At 36.7% G+C, this 20297-nt stretch overlaps 1 protein-coding gene across 16 annotated transcripts in view; it reads left to right on the forward strand.

The window, feature by feature from the left end:
* LTBP1 (latent transforming growth factor beta binding protein 1) overlaps nucleotides 1–20297 on the forward strand; it is a 201462-nt gene that overhangs the window by 73410 nt on the left and 107755 nt on the right. For all 16 annotated transcript variants that reach the window (XM_038176452.2, XM_038176455.2, XM_038176453.2 and 13 more), the window contains 2 exons: nucleotides 14529–14753; nucleotides 16155–16432. In XM_038176452.2, coding sequence (XP_038032380.1) covers nucleotides 14529–14753; nucleotides 16155–16432 — 503 coding nt within the window. The remainder of the gene's footprint in view (nucleotides 1–14528; nucleotides 14754–16154; nucleotides 16433–20297) is intronic.

Here is a 20297-nt window from a genome sequence, read left to right on the forward strand (position 1 = left end):
AAAGACCAATGGCTTGTAGAAGCATTTGCATTGATTTGAGAGAATTTACAATCTCTTCTGGCAGCTTGTGAGGTGTTCACTGTTCAATTTTCTACCTATTGTAGTTTCATGTTTATCTTACTGTTCTATTATACTGGGTTTAGAGGTGCTAGAATGGCGACATGTTAGAAGAGATGCTTTTTTTTCTGTTATGAAGTGGTATTTACTATTCAGTGAACGGTGTCACCTTGGGTTGATGACCCGTATCTGATCTATGAGGTTTGTCCCCCAGCAAATCACTATCCCAGTGGCTTCAGCTGACACTTAGCAGATGTAGATGTAGCTTCTCAAATGGCGGATTTAAAATAATTGATAACAAATGTCATGCAAGGTTTTCTGAATTCCTTTTAGTAACATAGCAATAAGAATTGATTTTTTTTTTAATGCTTTGGTTTTGTACTTGATTACATTCCATCAGATATCGTAATTGATGAGGAGGTCATCTCTGGAATAGGTGCTTAGCTCAAGAACGGTTCAGTAATTCACTGTCTGGTTTTGGTATTGTATTCTCCGTGGGGAAGAGCAAAGTGTTACTTTGAAATTTCCTTGGTTATTGCACTTGAGCTTGCCATAATATCATGCTTTTCTGAAGTAGATATGATGTAAGAACTTAGCTATTCCCCCTGCATTATCAGTTCGTCTTGTTACTCTCTGTAGAGCGGCTACCTTGTAGCCTTATTTGGTAAAAGCTTTGTTTCTACTGTTCCTGCAATAATTATCATTTCTGGACTGTCAGGCTTTATTGTTTTATGCTCTTTTTGCTGCCAGATGAAATATTTTTTTTCTTTTAACAGACACTGGCAGACACTTGAAAAGTTCAGAATTCTTGGATAACTTGGTTTAAAGATTAGCTTTGAAATTCTCTGCAACAGCAATCGAGCAAGTTGGTCAGCCTGTCAGAGCTGCTCTCACATTCTCTTTCAGGATCAAGACATCAGAGTTTTTATTCACTGCTTTAGCTGGTAATTTGAAATATAATCTGTATAATGACAGCCATACTTGGAATATTTATTCATGCAGCAGCATTGTAACAGCTGTAGCAAAATGTAGCCAAGTATTTATCCTCAGACACTGGACCAAGTAGGTAAAATAGAAAGACAGACAGATAATGGTGAAACTATTTTGTGAATTGTTTACATCCTCTGCCTTATAAAAGATGCTATAAAAAAAGGTATTTCCCAGTTTGCAGAGCCAAAGCAAAACATCTGCAAGTTGATTCTGGGAGGAACCACTTATGAGCATCAATTTAACAGGTATTTGTTTTTCCAACCTCTATTTGTTCTACAATGTAAACTTGAGCAGACAAGAGAATGAATTCATTTACTTACAATCCAGGTAGTGTAGTTCAGGCTTGCCGAATCTGAACCGCTAGTAGACTTTTAAGTTCTAGTCTGTAATGCAAAAGTACCACTGCAGTTTGGTCAGTGGGTTTTAAGGCAATTTTTGGCCACCTATGCTCAAATTACAAAGAGAAATGCTATCTCAAGGGCTTTGTTGTTGTTGATAACCACATCTGCTCAGAAGGAATGCTTTATTTCCCCCATATATTTATCAGTACTTGTCATCAACAAATAGCTCTGATATCTACCATACAGTTTACAGCATCTGCGAGCTCTTTCTTCATAATCTTAAACTAATTACTCAAATTTGATGTCTTCCCCTCTGATTCTAACAGAAGCCAGATGCTAATTTAAAGAAAATGTATTGTTCAGCCAGATGATCCTAATGAGGTTGAACTTAGACAAGCCTGCTAGCAACCCGTTTCCACTCCCTTGCTCACCTTAAGGGCTTCAGGCCATCACTATGAAGCACAAGGCCATCTGCTTTCAAAGCACTCACCAAACTGTATATTATAGAGAACACAGTTTTTTGGATGTGCAGTCATAGGAAAAACCACAAATGGAAAGGGTACAAAATCCACACCTGCAGCCATTCAAAAACACATGGAGTATGTTTCCCTCAAAGTTAAAGCAAAACAGAACACAAAGTTAAAACGCATAATGCTTTATTTTACTGTATATGGTTTTAATTTATAGGGATTAGTTTATGTACATCTGACTTGAAGTACTGTAAAAAGAGAACTAAGAGTGCATTTATTTGAATGATTACATTGTTGCATATCCAAATAAACACACTACCTTGTACAGCTATAATTTTGTTATTGCTAAACCAAATGTCTTTGCACATACCTCACTGAAGATCAAGTATATGCCAACTCTGGCTTAAAAAAAAGAAGTTCCCTGTGAATTATGCAAGCAGAGAAGAGTCTGACAGACTTCTCTCCTGGTAAAAATGTGCTGTGTATTGTGGATGTATTTTTTTTTGTTTTTATCAAGTGGGTTTGTATTTAATGTGTCCTTTTGGATATGACACCATCAGAAGGAAACAAGCAGTTATCACTGCTCTTTAGTGATCACAGTCCTTCCCCATTCAGCCTCTTTCCACCATCTTTTGTGTTTGTTCTCCTCCAGATAATTCCCCTGTCTCTGCTCAGTGTAGTATAACTTTCACCTACCCATTGCTACCTATAATTAGCTCTTAGGTTTGAGCAGCACTCTGCAACTGAGAGGCCTGGTTTGTAGCACAGACGCGCAGAGAGTTCTTCATCTCTCTTTGGGAACATGAAATACATCTTCACTGCGCACACGTTCAAATTCCTTGAGATTGGTATCTGTCTAAAAAAGTCTGAACTGTGCAAAGGGAACTGGGAACTTTCAGGCAGGCATTTAAAAATGTGAATCAAATTGAAGTCCATGGGAATTTCCAACTTGTTTTAAGTAAACCTCTTACGAAGTCTTAAGGTCAGGTCAATGAATAGAAGGAAAATGGGTGTTTGCTTCTCACACAGGAAGGGGTTTGAGCTCCACAAAGCCCAGTCACAGAGAACATTCTCATCTGTATTTTATTCACCCAAATATTTTGTTAATATGTCACGTTGATTATATTTTAGTTTAACTTAATGATGATAAGCTGAGCTATGAAGTTAAATTTTGTATTTGACATTGTTCAGATACTTCAAGTTCAGGGGAACATGCAGCAACTTTTCATTTCATAATTCAGGAATTTAGGTTCTCCAACTCCTCCCTGAGAGGGATTATCTCTGTCCATAGATTGAATAGTGTTGTGGCCTCCAAACTTTTTTTTTTCTGATAGGAGTGTGCCATCAAAACTGTTGAGCATACTTCCCCAATATACATTTGTTTATTTATAATTTATATGCCTGTGCTACTGTACTAATATATTATGTGCATTATAAAGCACACAAACATGGAAGTTAAGAAAATGATAAGATTTTAAAAACAGTGTTTGTTTTATCTTTATTGAAGGTAGGGAAAAAGAACATTTTTTCCAGCACCTCCATGCTTTGTCTTCTATACCTTGTGGGGTTTGTGCACCCCAATCTGGAAACCACTGGTGCAAGGAAGCAAGGAACCAAACGAGACCAGCTCTATAACACAGCTCTGGTGTTAGTCTCCTGCAGTCAGTATGTGTCCATCGTGTCTGTTTTACTTATTGGCGATTATATTAAATTCAGCCTGTTATGTCAGATGTTATATATGTAGGTGCTGAAACACCATTTTTCTATATAATTAGAAGATACTTGGGTCCAAGAATGCCTGTTGTGGCAGTTGGGGCAGAGGGATTTTTTGTACTTGCAGGCATTTTAGTTCACTCTGGATCTAGTACTGTGGCATGAAGTTTGGTGAGGGGGCTGCATACAGCTCAGGAGACTGAGGTGCACGTTTCATTCCTTGGGACTGTAAGTGACCAGTCAGTGCTGACTGTATTCAGGATTGTGCAGCTTGTGCAGTAATTTATACAACTCTTACATGTGGTTAAAAGAACCACAATGATAAGTGTTGAAGGTGAATGGGTCTTAGTCCAACTACTTTCTCTGCAGAGCAACTTTCAGCCTTCCTACTCATTAGCACTGCCTCTGCTCCTTTTCTCCTTCGGAACTCCAGGATTTGAGTCTCTTGCTTTTCACTGGTCTCCTATGACCTAATTTATTACTCAAGCTCTGAATAATATCCTTCCCAATATTCTCATATTGTGTCACCTCCTCAAGGTCAACTCCCTAGAAAACTTTCCAATTTTTTGTGATGGAGACAGTGCCAGAAAATCTTAGATAGTTTATGTTTTTTTAACTAGTCCAGGAAGGTCTGGATTATGAGCTATTATTTTATGTTAATGGGTATCCACTTGAAAGAGCATATTCCTACTTTTTTCTTCTTATAAACTTTTTCACACAAAAATGAGCGCTATGGTAATGTTACGGTAATTGGAGAGCAGTCTCCTGATGTTAGAAATATGTTCGTTTGCTTTTTAATGACTGCATTTTTTTGTTACTTTTCTTTTTTCTGTTCAAAACGTATAGTTGTCTTGTTGTGTGGGGTGCAGTAGATCAGTGCTCCTAGACCTTTGGATTAAGTTTGGGGGTTCACACCAAGCCGTATGGAGTCAGGACACTGGGTCAGGACACACCTGTAAGGCAGATTGTCCCACCGGTGACCCTTCTGGTTGAGCCTCTCTTCACAGACAAGAGTGGGAAGTCTCAGGTATAAACACTCCTAACTTAGTTGGCTCAAAAAGGCACAGAAGGTTAAATGGGATGGATCTCAGCTTACATATCTATTGCTCAGTTGCCAGAAATTGTAATGAAGCTGACATCCCTGGCTAGTGTCAGCTCAACTACTTCTGTGGTCTTCGGAGCCGTTGCATAACAGAGGTGTGGCCACATAGCTTAAATGCTTCTCAGGACATTTTTCCATTCTGTCTGATAGTATCCAAGTAGCTTGATGTCTAAGAGTAGCTCCATTCTCTGCCTTGCGCTACTGTCTGTTACTTTTTTTTTCTCCAAAAGTACAGTACATCTTTTAGAAACAGCCTAATATTCTATTATCAGAGCAGAGGATCCATTCAGTGACATCAACAGGTTGTACCAGTGCAGAAGCACTAACAGCTTAGTGCCATTATGGTGCAGTAACTCATTAATCTTGTAGTGCTTCAAGGTGGCTACGGATGCTCAGCTGGCACCAGAAGGGAAGAATGCATGCTGGTAGGATCCCTGTAGCAATGAAGATGCCTGTTAGATATCTGTCCTGTTGAAATCTTGGTCAGTTTATTGAAAACAGGTGTATTTAGATTAACTAATACACGTTATATTATTCATGCTCAGGCACACATACACTCTACAGACTAGCAAGAGCCTTAAAAGTACGGGGAACACAGGAACCATTAGTTTTCATCAGACAGAGTATGCTGGTTTCAGTATTCTCTTTGACAATGGTAATTTATTCTGGACTGCTTAAAATGATACCTATGAAATCTTTATACTGCAACATACAATTTTGCAATATATATATACACATCTGTATTCTGCAGGAAAGTTTTAAGAATTATGGTTTTAAACCATGTTGCTAACTTGCTGTGTTTTCAAGCCTGGCTTCACTAGAGATTTTAGTTCAGTTGCGTATGTCTTGAACAAAAGGAAGAATTCATACCAGCATATTGTAGAAATCTGAAGAAATGACTAGAGTACCTCATCTGTATCTGTTGGCATCTTTATCAAAGGTCTGATACTGGCCATTTGCAATGCATTAATCCCCGATAAACAGCAACTCATGTTTTTTCCTTAGTACCCAGATTCTAGGCATAACGTCTTTGTCATATTCAACATATCAGCATCAGTGCTAATAAAATCAATAGATTCTACAAATGTAATCAGGATAGGAGTAAGTTATCCCTTAACACTCTATCCACTTCCCTCCAAAAATAGTGTCTGAGTCATCTCAGATGTTGAAAATATTGGAAGCAGATTTAGCAAAGAGTGACTGTGAGCATCGTGCATGTTAGTGAGCCAGAATCCTCCTGTAAATTATTTCTCAACTACCATTTTTGCTATGCCCTTTTCATGTTTGGTAACCAGAACTTTAGGCCATTTTCCATGACAGAGCATGCCTTTAATTTTTCTGATAGCATTTGAATAATCTAGTACTATTTTCAATCCATCCTATTTCTTCCACACTGTATTAGCATTGTGGGGAGCTGTTGGTCAGATGGTGCTCATTTCAGTCACCTACACACAGGCCCCTGATGACATTTGACATGCCTCAGGGTAGCAGGCTCCTCATCCCATAATCTTGGAGGTGATACAGGTCCTGTGAGAGAGTCAACTTTTGGACCCACATCGAGGGATGGTCAGAACACCTGGGTGCACATCTGTTGCCTCTTGGTTTGCTTTGTGTATATATCTTCACCAAGTCACTAACATCCAGCTTTTCTGCATGAGTTTTTCATAGTACTTGGTTTAAAACTGTGGAAGACCTGTCAGTCGTACGGTGAAATTATATTGTGTGTTAGTTTTAGGTTTCTCCATGATGATGATGCTCACTCAACATATGTTTATTTCTCTAAAATGTTTTGCTGTCTTGTCCTTCATGATCTACAACTCCCTTCTCAGTTTTCAGTGACAGGATTTCCTGATATGTGACAATGTAGTCTCTGTTGAAGAATGACTGATAGTCCACTACTGTTATCCTTTTATAATGAAAAATGGACACACAGTGGGACTCAGCTTATAGACTTAGACAGCCTAAATGTCAGCATCCACATGTGAGGTGCATGATGAAACTTCCATTACCATCAATGGAGGTTTGGGGGCCGTTGTCAGAGAGTTTGTAAGACAGCTGGGCCAAGCATGCTCTGTGGGAGCAGCCTCTCTGGAATTCATGAGATTGTTCATGTCAATAAGCAATCCCACAAAATAGTAGAAAGAACTAAGGCAACACCTAATGGACTCTGATCCTTGATAGAATCTCAATGCTTTTCATTTCCAATAACGACAGCGTCCCTCCCCTTTTTTCATACATAGAAACTTCTGGCATATACCTAATTTGTTACACATACTGCACCTTGTTTAAAGTGAGTTGACACAACCACTAAGTGATGCTAATTGTTAGACAGCCGTTCAGCAGCTCACAGAAAGCTCAATTACTCATGGAGACAATGATCATCCCAGAAGCTGAGCCTGCACTTCCCAACTGAGAAAATTGATTTTAAATGGAGAGTTTGTTGTTGGGAGATAGAAATGCATAAAATGCCTGAAGATATAGGTAAATCTGATTTTGTGAAATTTTCTTCCACTTGCTTTCCTTGGTAATTGCCATGCAGTGCTGCATTAAGTAACATCATAGATATTCCTCTAATTAGGCTTTAATACACTGCATGACTTATTAAATCTTAATGCTGATAGTACATGGAGGAATTTGGAAAGATCTAGGAAAGTACAATTTAATTTAAAGAAATGTTTCTTATTTAAATATTTCTTATTTTTTTTCTGCATACTTTAAATGTATAATTGTGGATCTGTAGTAGAATTTTAAAAATCCAACCGTTATAGTTCTTGGTTGTGGAACTAAGTTTTGATTGCAAGGAAAATGGAGGTTTGTCTGTGAAAGAATGTAGAAAGTTTATTTTGTAGAATGGTATGACTGCAGCCTGAAAATTGTCATGTCTGCAACAGCGACATACATGTAGTGTATCTGTAAGGTTTTTCTTCACCAATGTAAACACTCAGCAATTTTAAAATCTCTAGCCAAAGGCATCATGGCAGCTATGGAGCTTCCTTACTGCAATGTCTTTTTTTTTTTTTTTTTTTTTTTAAAGTATGTGCAATGTGGCATTTCATGGAGTAGAGAGAATGACAGAAAGAGAAGGCTGCTTGGGCGCTTGTTTATTTTATCTGTTGAGCAGACAAATCCTTCCAAAGCAAGAGCAATTCCCCAGGATCCTTGGATCCTTGGCAGCATAATATTTTAAAATCTAAAATCATGCCTGTCCAGGCATCTTAAGCAACTACTACTTGTTGTTAGCCACTCACAGCTCTATCAACTTCACGAGACTAGACTGAAGCTAAGAACAGTGCTTTGAATTCAACCCTCAAAGATTCTGGGGTGTTTTGGAGGCAGCCTGCTGCTTTGGTCTTCCTAACAGGAAGGAATGTGGTTGCAGCTGGTTTAGAGGGAAGTAAAGACAGTTGTCCTTACTGAGTGTGATTCATTTTTTCTCAAGATTTCCCTATTAGTCAAGTATATCCTTTGAATCTAATGTTTGTTTACGTCTTTAATGTTAACAATCTTGAAATGTCATGTGTACTTAGCAATAAACCAATGAAAAGACCCTGCTAATTAGCTTAGCATTAATATTATTTTGTGTGAGGGGGCTTGTTAATAGTATGGGAATGGATATCATTCCTGAGCTATGTCATCATTAATAGTGCAAATGTAAGATAATAATTTTACATGCTGAAAATAACATTTATATACAGAAAAGATTGGTTTGGGAAATGCTGAACTTCAGGACTGTTCTTTGTGGCTAACTTGATTTTCTTTGAGAGACTCTTTTTTCTGAACATGCCTGATCCAGACAGGAATAACGCCACAAAGCTTGTTTATTTTGGCAATAATTTGGTTTCCTTGTCTGGATAAACTGCAGTACTTAAGACCCTATTCCCAACTGGTGCTGTGTTAGTTTCTGAAACATCCCTTTGTGATAATAGTTGAAAGATAAAAGACTGATCTACAGAGGCTGTAAACAGATTAATTCTTAAAAAGTCAGTGATCACATTAATTCACGATAGCTGAGAACCCAGCTTAATGGCTGCCTATTTTTGCTTATGCAGTTAAGTTTGAAGTAGGTTGCTGTTTTTTGTTTTTCCATCCAGTGTTGCAGATCTTAACTTTCTTTCCAGAAGAAGCTTCTGAAGTGCCTTCAGTAGTACATTCAGCTTTTTAGGTCAATTTCTGTTCCTGCATTGCAGCATTCAGAGTAAAAAATTATTTGATAAGGTTCTTATTCGAATTTTCACACATCTGTTATAATAGGCAGTATGAAGATGACAGGATAAGGGAGCAAATTCAATATCATTCCTCTATCGTTATCTGGCCAAGTCTGGCGTAAAGGAACATGCTATCTTGTAACATTCCTCTTGTAAACATTTTTAGTTGATTTATTTCTCTCTCAATAAATGTAAATGTTAAAATGCAGCAGTCACTTCAGTGAGTGCATGTAGCTTCTTGTACAAAGATTAAAAATTGATGGAATTTTACATGTGGAGGAACATGTGTAACAAATTTGAATGTAGTTTGTTGACAATAATTATAACTACAGAAGTTCAGAATAAGGAGAAAAAAAAATCCTGGGAGTATATAAACTAGATTTTGGTGTTCTTATTCACAAAACGTATCCAGGAAGTCTGATTAAAAAAAAAAAAAAAAAAAAAAAAACAAAAACAAAAACAAACAACAGATTGTGATATAAAGAAACTTACTTCAGCAGGGACATTCTTGGAAGTAAGCCCTCTACCTACACTACTTTATTTTCTATCAGTCCTCCTAGTTTACAATTAGTCATTGTAAACATCTTGCATGTTTAAAGCTATGCCATTTCAGGGGAATCTACATTTGTGTAAGCTTATATCTAATGAAACTAGTAATGAGCTAATTCAAGTTATTTACTACAGAGATTTCTATGTGACAACTCTTATTATATTTCTTTTACTTAACTGAGGAAGCCTGCACTGTCATACTACCCATATTTCATGCACTGATTTTCCAGGAACATTCTGATTTTGAAATATGCTTTCAAAAAAGCATAACTGCATGTTATTATGCAAATTATAGTATATTAATCTACTTTATCCTTAGGTCATTGAATACAGTCTTGTTTATAAAAAACAAAGGGAAACAGAGGAGACCCTTAAAACCAGTTTTCATTGCCTTGTTATTGCTTGAATAATAGTGATTTCGTTAAAAAGTCCTGTGACAGGGAGAATTCACCCCTCACATGACACACATTTGTCACTTATCCTGACTCCTCTCTCAGCAGTAGCAGCACCAAATCTGGTGCTGGCATCACTATTTCAGTGAATTGTGGTGGTGCTTTACTAGGGATTTATGAGGGGGTAAAGAGGCTATTTATGTGAGCAGGACATCAATTCCCCTTTTATCAATGATGAGAGGGAAAGAGTGTTTTTCACCTGCTGCTGGATCCCCAGCCATCAGTGCTTCTTTTGTGGTTTGTTTTTTTTTTTAGTTTCTGCACTTAGGTCTGGAGTGATTGCACAGAACTTTATTTAAGACATCAGCATCTGGACTTTTTCCTAAGCACCATGTTGAAAGAATATAATTTTATATGGTAGTGCTTCCCTTCAGTGAATATAATGACTTCTTTCCTATAAAAACTTGCTTGGAAGATCTGTGTACTAGTTCTTTTACTTTTTGTATGCTTAGTTAACATCAGGGAAGAAAGATGCACGAACTGCTGTGAGATGTGTAGTGTAATGTTGGATAGCTTTGTAGTACTCAGACAAAATTAATCTACTAATTCATGGAAATACTGTGACCTAATGAGCAGTATTAAAGTTCTCCTTGGAGAGCCTGTTGATGTAATTGAATAGTGCTTACACTTAAACAGTTGATAGCGTGTAAGTAGAAAAGGCAGAGTTGTGAGGGAAAGTGAGAGAGAGACTTGCGTGTTCCCTGAAGTGCATATGAAAAGGAATTTGGAAAGCTAGATGAGGAACATTTCAAAAGTTATCTTCATTTTCTTCAACACTTTGGTTACAGGAAGGGAGTTGTCATACATCCTCAGGGTTCGTTTGGGTAAGTATGGGCTATTTTCTAAGGATTAGGAGGATTTAGGTCCTTGGAATTTGTTTTGTTACACATTATTTTGATTAAACAAAAACATTCAGACTTGATTAAATTAGTTTATTTGGAGCTGTTCAAGGTCGTCTGAGTATCCTGAAAACAAATTAAGTGATGTAATTACAGTTGCAAATGGAGTATCAGTGGTTTCATAGTTTCTTTGTTCATGATTCGAGGCCCTGTTCTTGTGTTTCCAATCCATAGCCATGGCAACTTTATCAGGATTTGTATTGCAAAGTTTCTCCTTTTTCTCTGCATCCAGCCTTTCAGAGACTCTATATGGGGGCATCTCAATATGGCACCACACCAAACTCTGCCAGATGTGGGTAATCAAGGCCTTGGGATACCAGAAAAATCAAAGCTTGTTATTATCAATTAATTGCTCAAGAATGGGGAGAAAACTTAAAATGTTTGTAGCTCCTTAAACCAGTCTCCATATCTCTAGAGGGTGGGTGTTCATTTGTATAAACAAACTGTTTAATTTGTTCATTCGAAAGTTGGCAGATCCTTAATACACAGTTGAGAGATTTGGCTTACAAGTGTTCACTTGTGTAAAGTGAAGAATCTGTTACCTTTCATAGGTCCATTAATGCTTATTGTTTTGTTTGTAAGATACCCACATGTGAACTGAAATTTCTTGTTGTCTTGTGCATCTCCATGTTTTTTATCAGGCTTCAGGCAGCTATTTCACACCATTATGGATATTGTTACCACACATACACACTTCAGAGGAGAAGAGGAGCAACCCAATGAAAATCTGGCTCCAATGGGCCTTCTGTCTGAGTGCCAGTTGTTAACATATGTGCAAGACCAGCATATTCTAATGGTTTCTCCCAGCACCTGGCCTGTGTTTTGCTGAGAACATCCTCTATGCCTGCTGGCAGTGTTGACCTGTTCTGTTTAAGTTCTTTAAGCTCAATGACTAAAAGCAAAATTTTTTTTTCAGAAGTTGAGCTGTTCAAACATCCATTGGCTTTGAATCCAGTTCCTGTCTTAAGTGGTCCTTTCCCCAAGGCTCTTTGCTCTTTGTTGACCTGTGATTCCTAGAGCCTTGTCAAAGAAAAGTAGCATTTTCTCTCTCTGCCTTTTCGGAGGCTTACTCCCTTTCAGCTCACTTTTCTTGATTTGTCTGCATTATAATCCCAGCTCTGGTGAAAATTTGCCTGTGATTTCCAACACCAGCGTTATAATTAAACGTGGTCCTTTCCCTGCACATAAACTTCTGAGGAAACATCACAATTAGCATATGTATACCTATTATTTCTATTTAAAATTACCAAATATCTTATTTCAATGTGTTTCATTCTTCAATCTTTTGACGAAGTTCTGCATTACTCATAATGTTTGCAATTCGAGATTATCAAGTTTAGCCTGGACATAATCAGCCACATAAGAGCAAATAGAATGTATGCATTAGAATTAAGATTTCTTTTTTATTGCATAATTTTATATTTTCAGAATCTATTTCATATATTCTCATTTAAAGTTCATTTCTTGTACGCTAGGCCAGGCCCTCAGGAGATGTAAATCAGCACATTAATCAGTTGACTTAGTGATTTTTTTTTCCTGTAGATAAGTTAATACAGAGAAATTAAACATTTTTATCTATTTATCTCATACTTGGCCTTTCAGTAGTGTTTGTTTGCACTTAATTGCACAAATTACTTGTGTGAATAACCACAGCAAACCATTCTGAAGAGGACCTGAAGGAACCCTTTTCTGTTGGTATCTTCCTACTCAGCACAACCCTTTGCTTTGAAGCAAAGCTTTTGGTGCCACTTTGGGAGAGGAGCACTTGGTCAGGGAGGGGTACCCAGCTGCACTGTCTTCCAAAAACCAACTGCTTTACAGGAGTGGGAGCTCAGAAGAAAAAAAAATGGTTTTGGTGGAAAAACTGAGTATATTTTATTATTTAATGGTTGTATTCCATGTTACCTTGTTGCCTCAGGGCTAGGAAGAGAGGGAAGAAAGTTGATGGGTTAGGCTTTTTAAAGGCTTCCTCAGTGAGACCCTTTCTGTTTGCCTCTTTTTTTTACCATACTTCTTTCAAATGCCAAATTGCTATCATCATGATGCTACTTGACACTGTTTCATTGTGCAATGTTACTTTTGCAGGAAATCCAATAGCTCTCCCTGTTTGCTTTCAGCCTTGCTCAGACAGATCTTTACAAGCACCTGAAAGTCTTTGTGCATTGTCGCCAATGTGGTAAACCCGCTCATTTGTGGCAGTTCAGGGAGAAATGATGTGTGAGTGAGAGAGAGATCTTGATTTCATTACTGGCAGGATCAAACACCTTTCTTTTTGCCCTGAAGTAATGGCTGTTCTGCAAGGCCATCTTTCATAAGCCTGGATCAACAACAGCCTTCTCCTGGAGAGGATGGTCTTCTCAAGGTGACTAGGCCTCTCACTGCCAATTTGCAGTGCTGCAGCTTGAAGTACTTTTAGTTGGTTTATATGAAATGAAAATATGAGATAAGATGATAAAAATATTAAGCGCACATTTGCAGAATAGAATGGAAAAATATTTTTGGTTGTTTACACTTGCATGCCAACCTATCTGGCGATGAGGCATGCACGTCCCACATCTTGTCAGGGCAATCTGATGGTGCTCTGTTCCGAGCCAGTCTGGTCACTGCGTTTCTGTAGCACTTCTCCTGGGCCAAGTGAATTACACAGCTGGGTTGGAGCTCCATGGGCTGCTTTGTCTTCTTGCGACACTTAACACAGGTTCTTTTTCCAATGCTGACATTTAATGATGTTAATAATGGCCATAGGTTGTGGCTGTGCAGAGATTGCACCACTTGGACTGTACTCCAAGCTCTATGTTCCTACTTACCTTGCATTATCTCATTTTTATTGGAACTCAGTATAAACTGAGCAATACCAATTCAGCAAATTGTCAGAATTACTGCAAAGTCTAGATTTTTAAAAAATATATATTTTTATAACCAAAATCTTATCTTTAAACTGAGAACTGGTGAATAGATATTTTGTTATTTTTCTGAAAAACATGACCATAGTTTGTCTTTAACAGATGTTACAGTATTTTTTCTGTTGCTTTTATATCATTTAATTCTTGAAAACATTGACAGCTTAGCTAGATTGTAGTTGCTTATAAAGTCCCACATCATATTTTTAGATTGTGCCGAACCATGCCTATTACTATTTGTATACGAGTTAAGAAATATTTTTCATTTAATGTTGATAATTTTAATGTTTCATCTGATAATTTACATTGCTGTAAACGTGCAAGTAGTGACTGGCACAGAAGCAATAACCCTTCTCTTTATATTGGAGTTAAAGTATCTCTGAAATCACTTGACTATAATTTTATTTTTACAGTTTTTGTAGGAATGTATTTCCTGTCTTCCTGAGGTGGTCCAAGATTTACAGAAATGGGAGGATGACTAAATAGGAATACCTGTACAAAAGCATGAATAAGAGGCCCAGCCAGGCATAGCATTCATTTAGTGTCTTGTAACAGCATAACGAAATAAAATAGCTGGGATCTCTAAGAGAAGAATGTACTTGCTGTGTTTGTCATGGAGAGAAGATGTGAACCAGGCAGAGGTCACAAGGAGGGGAAGGGAAGTGGTTCTACCACAAGGCAATCAAAAGCGTGTGTCAGAGGGATAGTTGTTCCTCAGATGTCAGAAGAATAAAGGGCTCCAGCCCTTTTCCTTTCTTCCTCAACTGCTGTGTCAAATATAGTCAGATAATATTAACTGTAATTACAGCTGAAGTAATTAACTAGATTTTTCTTTCTGTTTTCATTTCAGTTATTTGCCACCTTCCATGCATGAATGGAGGCCAGTGCAGTTCTAGAGATAAATGCCAGTGCCCTCCTAATTACACTGGTAAACTTTGTCAGATCCCTGTGCAGACTGCCAATACTCCAAAACTGTATCATCACCCACAACAGGTGAACAAAGCTGTAGGATCTCAAATTATCCACTCGACTCATACTTTACCACTGACAATGTCTGGACAACAAGGTGTAAAAGGTAACTTTTTTCTTGACTTTTTTTTTCATTCGGAATTTAGGTTATTTACTTTTCAATGTAGTAAAATTTAAATCTAATGTAAAACTAAATATGTAATCTATGTTTATATTTGTTATATCGTTTGTTACAGTCCTTAAGTTAATTTTGTCGTCAGCTTTTTCATGTGGGATGGCCATGATATGATTCAATTAAATAGAACAGTCTTTCCATGTAATGTAACAGTATCATCGAAAAAAAAAAAAAAAGATTTTCCTACTGTTACATAAATGCTGTGAAGAAGGGTAGATGAAATGTTTTCCTCAGCCATGTTGTAGCCATGTTATAGTGTTAGTCCCTAAAGATGCCTAAAACTTTACCAACTTAAAAAAAAAAAAAAAAAAAAGAAAAAAAGTAAAAAAAAGTGGGGGTTGGAAAGGGAGAATAAGATAATATAGTTGTCTAAACAGTTAGCAGAGCGGAAATTTATTTTTGTGGCTATTTGATTCCAGTTCAAATTATTTTAGACAAAATGGTGAACCATAAAAATATTCTTTACCCAGCAAAAACAGTCCTCTCTAATAGCCACGAAGGGCCTTACTTCTTCTGTGTCTTTTCCTTGTACATTTACCTGCAATAGAACTTAATTAGCAGAACTTAATTAATCTTCTCCCCTCAAGTATTCTACTGAGTTGCATGTTTTAAGGGCATTTTGTGCTTGCATGAAAAAAGGAGTTTGAGGCTCATAAGCAGAAGTACACGTTAAGTGACCAGAGGTTCTCAATCTATATAGTCAGACTTAAAACTACAACTGTATTTAAAAACAGAAGTATATGAAAAAACATTTCCTCCCTTTTTATCTGCCAAATCCTGAATTCAAAGTTCAGTGAAGGGAGTGGTGGTTTTAGATGGTTGAGATGCTGGCAAGTGTTATAGGGGCAAACTCAGGACTTGGCAGGTATATAAAGGTGAAGGAATGAAATCTGAAGCTTTTTCTGTGTTCCAGAGAAAGATGATGGATCTGAAAAAGACAATAAAACTTACTATATATCCAAAAATAACCCAGTAGAGTTTGAGTTTTGGAACTTTGAATGGGATTCTTTTTACAAAGTACGACCACAAATATTAATGTCACACCAGCCAATTTGGACACCCATGTTTATATAGCAGTCTTTACAATCCTATAATGTCTTTCTTTCCTATGTGAAGTTTTCATTTTCTTGTTTTCAAGAAATCAGACTCTGTGTTCTTTCAGCCTTTCCTCTAACCCCCAAATTTGGGTGTTGTCTGTATTTTTGTCACTTTGAGGCAATTTATCCAAATTCTAATGTGCAAAAAAGAAGTATCTTAAAGGTACCTGGGATCTCTTTTTTGATGTGTTTTATTACTAATTTTTCTTATGTGTTTTTCTTTCAATTACTTTAGTGAAGTTCCCTCCTAACATAGTGAATATCCATGTGAAACATCCCCCTGAAGCCTCAGTTCAGATACATCAAGTTTCAAGAATTGACAGCGCATCAACAGGACAAAAACCGAAAGTACCTCAGCCAGGACATCCACAGGTCTCTTACCAAGGTCTTCCATATCAGAAGACCCAGAAAGGACATACTGCTTACACAAATCAACAACCCATTCCTCATGTGTTTCCTGTTTCAGTTAAAACTCAGCTTGGACGTTGCTTCCAGGAGACTATTGGAACACAGGTAAGAAATGTTGGCTTAGATTTTTCAGACAGGTACCTTTAAAGCAGTATTATGAAAGATTGAAATAATTTTTCACCAGTCATAGGGAAAAGATGTATTTGACATTCTTTTCCAAATAAATTTATTTTTGAGAATGGATTTTAGAATGTTTTAGCAAGTAATATCCTCCTGAGCCTTATTTTTCTTAAAGTTAATCTCTTCATTTTCTGTAAACTTGTATCTCTGACATTTTTATTTCAAGTATTCTAGCTATAATTTCTCTGTTTATAAGCTATTTCTCCAAATAAAAACACGACTCATGTTGTAGCTTCATCTCCTGATCAAACTACTAAGGTTACACCATCTTCCACAGCTTGGACTGTCCTTTTCTTTAATGAACATCTTTGCTTGTGTTTTTCAAAAGCCATGGGGATTTCAAGGAGTTGCAGTTTTCTCCAAAATTCCTATTCAACAACTCTGTATGCTTGACCATATTGTAGGCTAATGGTTTGAATCCGTTGAAATGTGACCACTGAATGGGGTAGAAAAATCGTGAAAGCTAACTGAGGGTTTGCTAAAGCATTAAAACCTTAGTTCATTTTAAAATAGTGTGTTCTCACCAGTGTCTTATATATGACTATTTAAAACTGTATATTCTTTCAGCTCTTGAAAACACTTTAAGCAATACAGCATTATATTTTTGCCATATTTTCATATTTATGTAGATATACAGGAAAATATGTATATGAATAGATTGCAAAAAAAGTTAGTCAGACCCTATCATCTATTACTTTACCACCTTGCCAAAATGGAATTTTTCAGACTGAATTACATTCAGTGTGTGCCTCAGTCTGAAATCTGTGGGGAAATTTCAGAAAAATCACTCATCTGTTTTGAGGGATGATACTAGAGAACGAATATGTTGTTTTACTCAGGAAAAAAAAAAAGTGACTAACGCTGAAGATTTGTATTATCTATATGATGTTAAGCAGAAGCTTAAATTCATCAGGAAGGTTAGTTAGCTTTTGGTCTTTCAAGTAGCGTGCACATAAAGTTGGCCAATTAACAAACATCTAAAAATATATCTATTTCCGATATATTCTGCAGGAAATTGTTAGGCGTTGGCAGCTAAATTCTCTGATTGTCATAGCATTCTTACTAGTGACAAAATTAAACCTAGTTTCAGAAGCCATTTTTGTGGAATTAAAAATCCCAAAACCTACAGATGCAATACCATCATGTGATTTTTTAAAATAATTAATTCTGAAAAATGCTATGAAATTTCAACAACATCACACTCCCCCACCCCCCAATTTTATTTTTTAAATTTAACTTTAAGATTTTAAAATTTAAAAAATCACAGTTAAACTAGCAAATGGAGCATTAAAGGCTATTATTCGTTAATTGTTGAATGCTTGATTTGGAATCCACAGTATTAATTTATACTGATAAGATCTTCATGCTTGTCTGTTTCAGGAATAGTAAAAACTTTAACATTTTCTTTGGGAACCTGATTCTGGCAAGTGTTGAAGCATATGTTTAACTGCAAGTTTATGGGTTTTACTTAAAGAAGCTGTGCCTGTGTCAAACACACTTTCTGTTTCCTACGAGTGAGAGCTCTAACAAACATGGCATTATCACGTGGAATCTTAAAATGCTGGAAATAATTTATCATACGTAGTGGTTTATTATTATTTATTCATACTTGTATTTGTGCTCATATATAGAGGAAGACAAAATTCCTTCCTCAGAATGTTAGACTTGGCAATGAGTGCTTCATCTTTTATTTCTTACTTATTACAGTGGATAAATTTAATGTCTGTTCTTTCTGCCACATGCTTGAGTGGGATATTTCAAATGTTGTATCCCAAACAATCAGTGTGTTATGCTTGCCCCTCACATTACATTGGTTTTAAAACTAAAGCTTAATCTGCGATCACTGGAAGACAGTAATTTTCTCCCCTTTTAAAGGGAGGCGAAATGGGAGATACGTTTGTATTCATGTATGATTCAGAATCCTACTAAAATACTTAGCCTCCAATTTTTGTAATGTTTTTTTACAGTATTGCTGAAAAACTATGCCTTTGCAGTGCTCTCAAGAAGGAGCAGTGCCTCCTAGATTAGAATAATGCATTCAATTTAAAAAAAAACAAACAAAAAAAACAAAAAAAAAAACTTTCATCCATTCAGCATTGGTTTTGGAGAAAAGCTTAGTAAGGTTTTTTTGGGGCCTTTGGTATTTAATTTAATAGTTCCATGTAGAGTTAGAGTTGTAGGGTGGCATTTGTAGAGCTTTTATTTAAGAACTTCCCATAAATGTAGATTCAGGTGACTCATTCACCTTTCAAATTCGGAACTGAAATATGTTTTTCCTACAGTCAGGCAATGAATATTGTTTATTTGCATATTGTAAATATACCTTGAGCTGAGAAAGACACCTATTTTTCTTTAATCCTTATATAGATCTGTTCTAAAATAATTTGGTTTTCTGTTTTTTTGATATTTGCTTTGCTAAATATGAGCGTTCTCCAATTTGTTCAGACAAGCTGCTGAACTGTGCTTTCCTTATTAGCAGCAATGTGTTGCAAGTTGTTTCTGGAGTTTAGGCTGGATAATTTTGGTATCCTTACTGTTTTCAACAATCATCAGTGTTTATACATTTTTTTTGCAGGGTGGGTTGTATATTTGGCTTCAGTAATGTTATATTAAATATCCTGGGACCAGAGGTGACTTTACTGTCTATAGAACAGAATGATGGAAGGATGTGTGTGTGGCCTCATGTAGGCAAATCAACTAAGTTAATAAAGAGTTGGCGGAACTTGATGTTTTTATCCTGTGTTTTTAGCCTGGACCGAACGTATCAGAATCTTTACTGCATGTGTGTACGTGTGTGTGTAAAACCTCTATCATTTTATGTTTCTCTACTTCAATTTATTTATTTCTATTACTCTATGTTCTCTCCATCTCTTTCCTTGAATTTCTTTAAAATCAGATCATTTGTTTCTAATTGCTTTGTCTTTTTTTTTTTTTTTCTCACAACCTTCTGTGGAATATTTGTAGTCTCCCAACGCATTCTTCCTCACCCCACCTTAGTTAAATTCCTTTAATTTGTCTTATTCAAAAACAGTAGTCCTGCAAAAACAGTAGGGTAGTTGCTATACTCAAATCCCAGGACAGCCAGGGTGTGTTTCTGCAGTTTAGTCAGTGCATACTGTTCAGTTTAGCAGCTGGAGCCATCCTCAACCAAAGCTTGGAGGACATTATGCTACAGACAGTTGAAGAGCCCGGTCATATTCTCAAGCCTCAGTTCACTCCAAATTCAGAATACAGAAATTCTTCTAGGCCTCTTGTTTGCTCACTTGTATTATAAGTGACTAATAACCAAAGGCAATTACCATGAGAAAAGGATACTAAAAGATAAGTGAAAATATGGCAGTCTCAAAACTGAGAGGACAGAGGAAGAGAGTGAGTAAGAGGGGCTAGAGGAATGATACTTCCTATTTTAAGTAGGATAAATAAATGAACATCTATGTTTTCATACACACAAATACGTTGCTTGATTGTGACTGTTTTCTGGAGTGTCCTCAGCATTGGGAAATATACTGGAAAGAAGAACTATAGAAGTAGTATTAATATTACAATTTTTTAAAAAAATGTAGGAAGAAAAAATAATGTTCTGGATGGCTCTTTTTCTACTCAAGTAAATTCACTTATCCTGGCTGCCTCTCTTCTCTGATTGGCACACTTAGCAAGTATTTACCCTCTGGGAGATGTTACAGTGATTGCTCCAGGATTGCTTGCCATGTTACGTGATAGCTTACTATGATACGTCGCATACAAAAGTAGTGCTTCATCAAATACTTTCCTAATATCAAGAAGATTTTTA

Source organism: Anas platyrhynchos, chromosome 3 (assembly GCF_047663525.1).
Source record: "Anas platyrhynchos isolate ZD024472 breed Pekin duck chromosome 3, IASCAAS_PekinDuck_T2T, whole genome shotgun sequence".
Taxonomy (NCBI): Eukaryota; Metazoa; Chordata; class Aves; order Anseriformes; family Anatidae; genus Anas; species Anas platyrhynchos.